Below are 11,336 nucleotides of genomic sequence, written 5' to 3' on the forward strand. Positions count from 1 at the left end.
AAATAATTATATATATATATATATATATATATAAACTTGATACTTGATACTAGGTTGATACTTGCCTCTACGTTTTCACGGAGGTAAAAAACATCAATTTACCCAGATGAACAAGTCGAATATGTGACTGGCAGAAATTTTAAATAATAAAATAAAAGAAGTTTAAGAAAAAGAGGTAATAAAAATTAATATGATTATTTTATTCATTGTCAACAATTACATTATGCAAACATAACAATATGCAAATACAGGCCTGTATGTTCATTACAAAGACGGCTTAGGTGTTCTAGTCAAAATTAACAAATAGCTAAAATACGAAATTGAAACTTAATATAACAAAGCAAACTTTAATATATTTAATGTTACCTTATATTTTAAAATTAAACGAAAAACATACGTCACTCGTTTCAAGAGAAAAAAAATAGGCCAGAGTCACAGAGAAGTAGACATTTAACACTTTTTTACTTGTTTTGCCTCTACGTTTTCACAAAGGTAAAGCAACAATTTACACAATTAGTTTACACAATTGTGTCTAGAGTTTCTAATATCTTTTTCGCTTTCTCTTTTTCTCAATTGCCAGACTGATATTTCGGTTTTCAAAATTCTTATTTTATTTTACCTCTTAAACTATTTTGAAGTTGTTTCCAGCCTCAATTTCCGTAAAAAAAAAAAATTCTTTTTCAAAATTTTTTATTTAGTCTAAGCAAAAACAAATTGTTTACGGCTTTTAAGTTTATTTTGTTTTTATTTTTATACTTCTTTTTTTATTTTTGTTATTATGTGATACAATTTCTAATTTTTTTTTCAATTCAACTTCTTGGTTGCTTACATGTATCCAATTTAATAATTAACTTGTATTATATTTGATCTTTTGTAATTTTTAACTATTGTGACTTTGCATATATCAAAATTCTGAATAAATTCTCGCTGACTGTGCTCGTTCCTAGGCTGGTGTGGAGCCGGACCAGTAGCCAAGCTTTGGGCTATATGATGAAGGGTTCATAATGACCTAGGTACATGTCCAAAGCTTGGAGAAAAGAAAAAGTTATGTTTCGGGGATCAGAAATCATTAAAACAAAATTTCAGAGTGGATTTTTTAGCACTCTACTTAGAATTTAAATTGTGCATAATCATTACTTATAAAATAAAAAAAAATGAGCTACGCTGCACAATACTTTCTCACATACATAAACATCTTATCGGAATCATCTTAACCTCGGAAATATTCATGACCTATTACAAATGATGCGTTAACTTCATTAGCATATTTAAAAAAAAAAAAAACTAATGATAATTAATAATTTTGAAATTAATAATAAATAAATTTGAAGTAAATTTGATTTTGGAATTTTTTAATTAAAAGATATTTTAGACATTTTTCAATAGTTTATGCAAACATGGACTCAGAAACGTTCAAATATGATTAGTTATTAAGTTTGTGATAAGTTACATAATTTAAATAATTTTCATAAAATTTACTTCAGCAATATTTTCGTTTATACAATATTTGTCTGACTAATTTTCATTAGATCAAAACATTTAAACAAGCCGGAGTCGAGTTAATTTTGTTTTTGTGCTTAACTTCGTAGTCTTGATTGCAACGCTGCATTGCTCATAAAAACATGCAAACTTGAGAATTATCTATTGATATTTAAAAAATATTTATCTAAGTATATCGCCGATCAACCGATTTTTTTTTTGAAAAAAAGGTTGACAATGCCTTAAATATTTTAGTAATTTTTTAAAAAGAAGTCTAATCAGTGTTCTGCTTAGTAGCTAGATTGTATAAAAATAAAATTTTTCTCCGTGTTTTTTTTAAAAAAAAAAAAAAAAAAAAAAAAAAAAAAAAAAAAAAAAAAAAAAGACTCAAATTCAGGCTTTTTTAATTTTTCTTGATGAGTAACACCCTTTAGTTATAACCAGTAGATATTCAAAAAAAGTTTATTTGAAATAAGTTTAATTTGAAAATTCAAAAGAATGTTATTCTAAGAAAAGCATGCCTTCATCAGAAGTTGTTCCAAAAAGTTGAGGGATTAATAGCGGATTACTTGACCTGTAGGAAAGCGGAGATTAGTGATTTCTGTTTTGAGAACTTTAAAATGTAAAGACAGTACACGGTCAACCATCGATTTATAATGCTCAACCATTGCAATTTCGAAAATATTTGATAAACTACGAAATGCTTTTTTAGCCTATTCACTAATAATAATTTCTGCAATTGTCAGTATATGATACTCAGAGATACAAAACAGATGTTGAAAAAAAAAAAACCTTTAAACCTGAAAGACGTCAGTTGTAGGGAAAAAAGTGACAAGATACGTCAATATGCCACTAAACGACGAATCTGATATTGTGTTTGATTTAGCCTTTTCGAATTACTTTGTTCTATCTATCAAAGCAGATGGCAGAGACGAAGTAAGAATCACTGCTTCGATAGTATATAAATGACTACTCCAGACAGCGTTTTGATACTTTATGAAAATTCTTTTGTTTTGCTGAAAAAGTAAGTATTGATTTATTTTCTTATTTCAAACGACATGGCGTTAGATGGGAATTATGCGCATAAAAGTACAGCTTTGATGCGTCTGAAGCGGGAGCTTAGTTTAGAGGAGCTGTCCGCTTACTGCAAACGATTGGAAGATGGTCAGAACGTTTCAGACACATGGCTTGGCATAGCGGGTGCTGTAGCTTCGGTTGCAGGTGCTTTGGTTATGCCGGGATTGGGGGTGGTCCTGGGCGGCATAATGCTGGGCGCTTCAGCTGCTAAGGGTTTGCTGGGTGACACCAGTATCGAAAGAGATTGCGCTGACGTTCCATTCAAGGAATTAGAACAAAGACTGGACAAAAAATTCAACGAAGTCAACCGTAAATTGGATCAGCAAGCAGAGATTTTGAAAGGCATTTCTGAAAAAGTGAGCGAAACACTTTCTCAGCTAGAGTTAACCAGGCAAGAGATGAACGCTGGATTTGAGCGCATTCTAACGTCCATTACAGCTCAAGACATCAGCGACATCATATCCGATATCGAAAACGCGAGGATGTCAATTGCTTTCAGCGAAAGTAGTAAAAGGGAGGCGAGCAAAGAAGAATACGTAAACATAATAAAACAAGAATTAAAAGATAATTTTCTATTTAATTATGTGAAACAGCAAGGTTCTTTGTTTGAAGCACTGTTTTCGATGATCAACAAGAAATACGCGGTTCCGAGTAACATAAACGATCAGAATGCGTATAACGCCCTCGCAGCTTTGAACTTTGGCACACTGACTTACGCATCGATTGTTTTTACCCTTCTAGACGAGTACGCGTACATATCCGAATACTTTTACCAAACGAACGAACTTGGTGAGTTCAACCAACATTTAGATAAACTTTTGTTTTATTTTACCACTTTCAAGCGCATTATGAATACAAATCGCAATGGTCTAATCGATAAAGTCATTCAGTTGTTGGATAGTGCTAAAAACAGCCATGACATGCGAAACTCTAAAAAAGATTTGTACAGTGCTTTTGAAAGTCACATTTTAACACTAAGGCAGTTGAAACAAAAAATAAATGACATCACCTTACCAGTTATCGATAAAGCACCGGAAAACGACATCGATATATCATTCAAGTCTTACGTGGGTGTAAGACGCAGTAATACTAACTTTTTAGATTGGAAGCGTGGTGCTAAGGTCAGCTATGCTTTACAATTTGAAAGCGATGGTAAATATTCTAAAATAAGCAAATGGCTGCCACAGCAGGAAGTTATTGATATCGCTAACCCTGACATTAAGTTGAGAAATTCCAATCGCATGAACAGGCTAGTCTTTCGAAAATTCGACAATAATCCCCCGGAATTGATACGAGTCGTATCAAACGCTCAAAGAGCATTCAGGGATGTAGACAGAGATTTGTATAATTTAGCTTTTGTAGATTCGTACCAGGATTATGAGATTTTGAATAACATGAATAAACTTATAAGTCTGGGAGCAAGTGTAAAGGCAGTGTTCGAGAACAAGAGAGGGGTTATCCACGCTGCCGCAGAATCGGGGAGGGTGGGGATGTTAAAGCGGATATTAGACATTGATCGTTCGCTGATTAATCAGAAAGATTCCATTGGCTACACCCCGCTGCATATAGCTTCGGAAAGGAAAGAGGTCGATGTCGTGAAAGAACTTATTAAGCGGAGGGCTGACGTAAACTGTAAATCGAACACTTATCACTTGACACCCCTGCATCTAGCCGTTCGTTATCAGTCTGAAGACACCGTGAAAGAACTGCTGGCAAGTCCCAACATCAATCCGAACGAACAAGACAAGGCTGGAATGACTCCATTGCATATCAGCGTGTCGGATGAAACTTTTAGTTCGTCTATTGTATGGAGGTTATTAACCAATCGGAAGGTTGATCCGAATGTGAAAGACGCAAATGGTTTAGCACCCATCCATTACTCGGCAATTTTGGGACTGTACATGGCTACCCAGAACTTTCAGCAGAGGAAGAATGTCGATATGTTCCCAAAGGACAACACTGGCATGACTCCGCTTCATTACGCCGCCATGAAGGGACACGATGGGTTAATTACAGACTTAGTGACCAACAACAGGAGCCACATCAATGACGTGGCGGGAGAGAGGGAGTGGTCTCCTCTGCATTACGCAGTGTTCTTCAAGCAAGCAGAATTTGCCAAACTTCTGCCATCGCTCGTCAACAACCAGCCATACATGGACGTAGATTGCGTAGACGTAGACAACCAGACACCTCTGCATTTAGCAGCTGCAAGTGGTCAGAAAGACGTAGTGAGCACTTTCATCGCCAGAGGAGCGAAAGTTTACATAAAAACAGTTAATGACCACACACCCCTTGATCTGGCAATCATCCATGGAAAGAAAGACATCATCGGAGAGATATTGAAAGCGGAAGAGAGGCAGAAAACGCAAACAGGTAAAGCAGCAAGGCAGGAAGATACACTGGCGTGTGGCTTAGCTAAGGGAGATATTCTTGATATGCTGATAAGAGCAAACCGCTGCAGCAGCAAATTTCTGCGTGCAACCGATCACCAGGAAGATAGTCACATTCGATCATCACTGATTGAATCTATCAGGTCAAAATTAAACGTAACTAGTGACAACATGAATCGTTACGCCAGAAAGATAGTATCAAGAAATGAGAATCTTCGCGGAAAAAAATATTTAAGTTCCTCAAAGTCCAAGGAAAATTTGGATCGAAAGAGTAGCGCAGTTTTAAAGCACGTAGACATTAACGGTGCTTTACTTTTACTAGACCTGTTTATTAGAAAATTTACTAATGAGAAATATAATTCAGATTGGGTTAATGACGATGAGCAGTTGGACGCGCGTGCTCGCACGTTGAGCATCATGGAGAGTCTAGAAAAGGTCATGGAATCTGTTGCAAAAGAAGGAGACCTGTTCGATGTACATTCGAAAATCTATAAGGCTGTCTTGAGTGGTAATGAAAACAAACTATTAAGTACGTTATGCTCATACGTCAAAGATAACTCGTCTTTGGAGCCAAAAAATGTCGATAAGATTGTAACACACATCTTGAAGAATAGTTTCATCATCAGCAATCCTAAAAAATCGTCCGGGAAGTTTCAAAATGTCGTTACTTACACTTGTTATTAGAATATTATCTTCTGTTTGCGTGTAGTAAAAAGCAGTTTGAAGAACTAATGAATAGCATTTTTGATTTACTTTAGAGGACGCTATGCCGCGGGGGAAACTTTTCATGGCTAGTTTTTTTTCTTCCGTTTTCATAGGCATAGTTGGGACTTGGCTCCGCTTTCATCACTTGGTATCCGACGATACTATTTCGCTATTTTTAGGAGAAACAATCCTGAAAGTGGTTACTATTTGGCGATCGTATAAGAAAAATATTTATTTCGCAATCTTTATGGGCAATTTTTTTAACATTAAATATTTCATAAATTTGATGATATTTCTCTCTTTTGAGTGAATAGTTTGTTCTTTTTGAAGTATTTTGTCGGGAAAAAAGCAGTTTTTAAATTTAAAATATATTGAATTAACTAGACTGAAAAAGAATTCACTGTTTGCATTTGGCACGCATTTAGGGTTGTCTCAATTTCAAGCGCAAATATATTTCTCCTTTCCCGCGCTGAAATGAACTCTGCGTTTGGGGAGGTGGAGCCAAATACCAACATCTGGTGAACGAACTATAGTTAAAGATTTAAAGTTTAGAGAAAAGTGAATTCATGTAATCCTAAAGTAAAACATGAAGTTTCAATTAATGAAAAAGTTTTTCAAAGGGCAAGATCCAGACGCTCACCAATCCCGATGATTGCTTCTCAATAATTACTGCTTCTTGGCATCAATCAGTTGAAAGTATTCAACTGAAAATATATGTACTGAAAAGAACACTTGAGCCTCCCACGTTCAAATATTTCCATTATGTCACTATTAAGGTCTATAAGTTAACATATATCATTTTTCTAAGTAATCACTTTTTGAAATAACTTTTAAAATTAAAAGTATATTGTTATAACAAATTTCGCAACTGCAATTTAGTATTTTTGCTTATGCATACAGTTTGCTTTGCATTCACCACTTTGTCTATGAAGCTGAAAGTTAAGTCATTTAACGAATCTCTTTAATCGTCATTCATATGTCAGCATATTTATGTATTTTCCTCCCCCAAAAATAATAATTGCAAAGCGTTTAATAAGATCAGACACCGATTTAAATAACTTTATCTTAAAATACAACGCAGAATTATATTATTGTAATATTAATAATAAAAAAAAAACCTCCTAAACTTTTAATTTAGAAATCCAAACAAAATCAAAAACGTAATAATAACAGTACAGGTAAGTTTAACCTTTAAAAATTAGGCAAACAGAAATATTTATAGGAAAACAATACCTTTATGACTTATATCAATGCCATGCTGATGACAACCACACCAGTATGAAAATGAATGTGGGAAACTGGATCCTACCATGTGACTTTTCGGCCAATATAAATGTATTGACAACAATGGAAAACACCATCATTAGATTTTTATATCGAGAAAAAAATTACTGCGCGATAATTTTCCCACTGCGTATCGGAAGATTGCGTAATCCTATCGTAAGTTTTTTAAGTTTGATTTTTTTAATTTTTTTTTTAAACATTTGAAACTTCTTGATTTATTCTAGGTTTATCCGAACTCACTTTTTTATACTTTAAATTTTAATTTGCTTCTGGAGATGAAAAAGAATTGCCATGTAGGTTTTTTCCCGCGGTATAGCATTCTTTTAACTGGTAATTTTCAACATTTATTTTTTCTTTAATTCATTTAATTTAGACACGTTTGGAATAATTTAATTATTATTTTACAATTATTAAAAAAACCATCACTTCAGAAAAAAACATTGTCCGGAAAGTTTCAAATTTTGATTACTAACATTTGTTATTAGGGTGAATTTTTCTATTTGCATAGCTGCTCAATCTCCTGGTCTTGGCGGAAGGTTTTATTTTTATTTTTAAAGTGGTAGTACAATCTATACATTTGCATTCTTTGTTTAACCACGCTAATTTATAATGATTTTGACAACCACTGCTTGTAAATAATTTAAATAAATATGCGAGAGTCCTAACAAAACTCTTTAAAACTATTAAAACGAATTCTGCTTACAATCATAAAATCGATATCTATATCGCTCTACCCATTCGAAGTACCTCCATCAGAAGTATTGAAAACGGCAGTTATGTATTTCAGTGCAGGGTCACAAAAAAAATTGCAATTTAAAGATAAAAGAAAAAAAACAATTTGTTTCTTTTTTCACTGATTAATTTCTATTTTAATTTTTCCGGAAGAATCCGCTTATTATCGACATGACTGAAATATTTTACGACTTCCATCGGATTTTAAAAATTCATTTTTGATGCTCGACAACCCTTTACCCAAAATTGTTATTCTTATGTAAATTTTAAGGAGTAAATCTACTATCAGTTTTATTAATCTTAATTTTTAAAATAATAAAATGAAATGAAAGATTTCGAAAACTTTCAGGTAGATTAAAAAGGAGAATATTATTCTAACATAAAACAAATAACTTTGAATAATTAAGAGAGCTGATGATTCCTACGCTTTCCGTTTCACGTGTGACAAAAATAGAAAGATTTTTACCTTTTTAGTTCACATGTGAATCGTAATTTTTGAAATGTTTATTTTATTATATTCTTCTTTTTAGTTTTCTTGTCTGTCTGTTGGTTTATACCAAAAAAGTGACAGAATAAAGGTAAAGTGTTGTTAGTTAACTTTAAAAAAAATTGTAACTTGCATTGCCATCAGTTAAGAGTCCTTCATTTTTTTTGTTGAAAGATTTGAGTTCTCTAGCAATTGAAAAAAGTAGTTAGAATATCGATTACCGATGAATCCTTTTTGGTAATCGTATCGTAAACATTTTGTTTATGGGTATCTGAAAATGATCGAAACATGAATTTTCATCAGGCTTGAGTGTTTTAACTAATCAGAAAGTAGTCGAAATTCCAATGGTTAGATTCCACCGTTAAGTTAATAAACACGTTTTCAAAGCGCAGGTCAATCCACTGATGTGGTATTCAATGCAATATTCGGCATCTCATGTAGAAGACAAAGTGTAATCGATGCTACTTTTAATTTGTTATTCAAAACTAGTTTTAATTTTTTTCTCCAACTTATTAAAAGGCTCTGCTTACTGGTCTCATTCAGCATTGCTTTTTCTTTTTCTTTCTTAAAAGTAGATAAGGAATGATTTTATGAAATATATTCATTTTGCTAGTAAGTAAATGTTGGTGTCTCTGGTAATGAGCCTGGCAGAAATGGGGGCACTACTGAGGTTGCAACATCTGACTACTTCATCAGGAGATTTTCTCTCTGAAGAAAAGCCCTTCTGTTTACCACTGGTTTGGCAGGTAAAAAGACCTGGTGGTGCTCTAGAATTGTTTAGGATTTCATCATTGGCCATTTAAAATTCTTAACTTTCAAAAATGTGGGGCAAAATCTTCTCAACGTGTGCAATTTGAAGCATCCGAACACATCCTCGATTGTATGGAACATTTCTTCTTTCTTCTTCAATTCTGGTTTGTGTGAGTCTTTCAATTTTGGTGTGTGACTTTGCCAGAGGACTCATGGATTTGATAGAGTGGAGGCTTTGAAAAATAACCACCTGCACTCAGAATATTCAAACTTAGGAATACTGAATGTGCGACACAATACCTAGTAACAGTTGCTAGTTACCCATCGCAGCCTCCTGTATTTTTAATAATTTTGATACAAATGTTGTCACACTTAATTTTTCTATTACAGTCGATCCATCGCATCTTTCGCTTTTCCCTATGTATCGACACAAATTCCTTATAATGCTACCCGCTTAGATTGTTTCTGATTTTCATTTCCATCGTTCAGAAATTCTACTTACATTTGAGAAAAAGATTTGTATTAAAAAGAAAAACACAGTGATGGTAATAATGTGTGTTGCAATTCTTATGCATCAGTTGATTAAAATGTTGAAACTGAAGAAGTGATGAAGCAAACCTTTGCTGAAGTACTCAAAACAATGCGGAACTATCTAGTTTTGCATCAGAGTTGCCAGACTCACAAATCAAATATATATCATGGTTACAATAAAATAGGTAAACCAATAATTAATCTAAGTTAAGTAAAAAAAGTAGACGAAAAAGAATTATATTTCATCTAATTCGATGTGCGACACAGATCTGTATTTAATTAACTTTGATTAACATTCTAACATATCTAGAGAAACTTTGTTCAACTTTAATAATCCATTTTGCTGATAAAGATTAGCTGGTGCTGACGTCATTGGTCACATGTGTGGGTATGGGAGGTCTTCTTCTTGAAATGCAAATACCCAATTGATTAAAGTAAAAACTGTATTGGAAGAAAGAGAAAAATAATTGTAATTTAACTTTTAATTGTATGAATATTCTTTGTTGTTGACATGCAATAAATTGTCTGAAAAAATTTAAAAAGTGTGAGATATTTTTGCTGCTGGAAATTTTATATGTTTTAATTTCTCTTTAATTATTTAGAAATCATTTAAAAAAAACATTTCCCTTTATTTGCAATAAAATTCCATTTTATTTGCAAATATCGCATTGAGTTGGTTAAAATATTTTTCAAACTCATAACTTTTTGAATATTTCTCAGATCAAAACTCTGAATAAACAAATAATACTTAAAATAATCAAATCTTCGGAGTATCATTGCAATTATTTTGCAAATTATGATAAAAATTGAAGTTCATGATTGCTTTCAAGATATTATACTTAAAAATTTTCGAACCTTTTATATGATACGTGACGTTATAGTACGTCGATGGATCCAATAAAAATGGGACTTTTTTAATCGCAGCAGACGATTTTTATTTTCATTGTTATGGCAACAAGTTATTTTGTGTACATTGTCATGTCATTGTTTTTTTAATTGTTTTTATTCTCATTGTTATTCTCATAGAACTTTATCTAGAGTCTAAAATATTGTTTGAAAGTGTTAAGTTCTTTTTTTAGTAGCTTTATTACAAGTTATTCAATTAATCATAAGTGAGAGCTATGTTTCTCATGCAGTTGCAAAATGGATAATAACTCTAGAAAATGTCAAACCTATTGAAACTTTGCGCAGATTACAGTTTGGCAATGATATCCTGTCGAAAGCTCACTTATTTAAAGAAGGTTCGTGAAGAAGTCTCTCACGGCAGAGAAAAACTGACCAATAACGACTGACAAAGGAAAGTTAACAGAGATGCAAAGCATAAATCACGAAACATCTCAGCAAAGGTGTTTGAACACAAATCAAAGGACATTTGTCGGTAACCTGCAATTGGTTTACTTCTTTCTATGCCACCGGGACTAAGAAACTTCAAAAACGTTGGAAAAAGTGTGTTCACGAAAAATAACATTTTTGTAATTTTTTAAAGTAAAATTTTAATATTTAGTGATTAAAAGTCTCATTTATATTTGATCCAACCTCGTATGCCCTATAGGGCAAAATTAGGCACTACTGGCCCGTGGACCTGGTAATGGCCAATTATATCATTTTTTGCAGTGTTCACTTTGTAATACACGTGACCATTTTTTTCTTCAGAATTTTAAGCTATCATTGTTAAAATAAAGCGTTTCTTTTGAAACATTTCTTAAAGTACAGCAAACATGATAAGGTTCATTTTTTTCATTGTAGAAGAAAAACTCTTTTTCTGATCAAATATTTACATTTTTGTGCAAAAATGCCCTCATGAAAAGAAAAAAAAATTGTAGTAAATTTATTGAGAATATGTTAACTGCCATTTTAGCTTCAACCCCTTCGTGTGATCATGTAACGTGTGTCACAAATCA

General features: G+C 32.8%; 1 protein-coding gene across 1 annotated transcript; it reads left to right on the top strand.

Annotated features, from left to right (window-relative positions):
• Nucleotides 1-2,537: 2,537 nt before the first annotated feature.
• On the top strand, nucleotides 2,538-5,630 carry LOC107437797 (alpha-latrocrustotoxin-Lt1a-like). The gene has a single exon (XM_016049897.3). It carries the CDS (start codon nucleotides 2,538-2,540, stop codon nucleotides 5,628-5,630), a length of 3,093 nt encoding a protein of 1,030 aa, XP_015905383.2.
• Nucleotides 5,631-11,336: the final 5,706 nt, after the last annotated feature.

This window comes from Parasteatoda tepidariorum, chromosome 9, assembly GCF_043381705.1.
Source record: "Parasteatoda tepidariorum isolate YZ-2023 chromosome 9, CAS_Ptep_4.0, whole genome shotgun sequence".
Taxonomy (NCBI): Eukaryota; Metazoa; Arthropoda; class Arachnida; order Araneae; family Theridiidae; genus Parasteatoda; species Parasteatoda tepidariorum.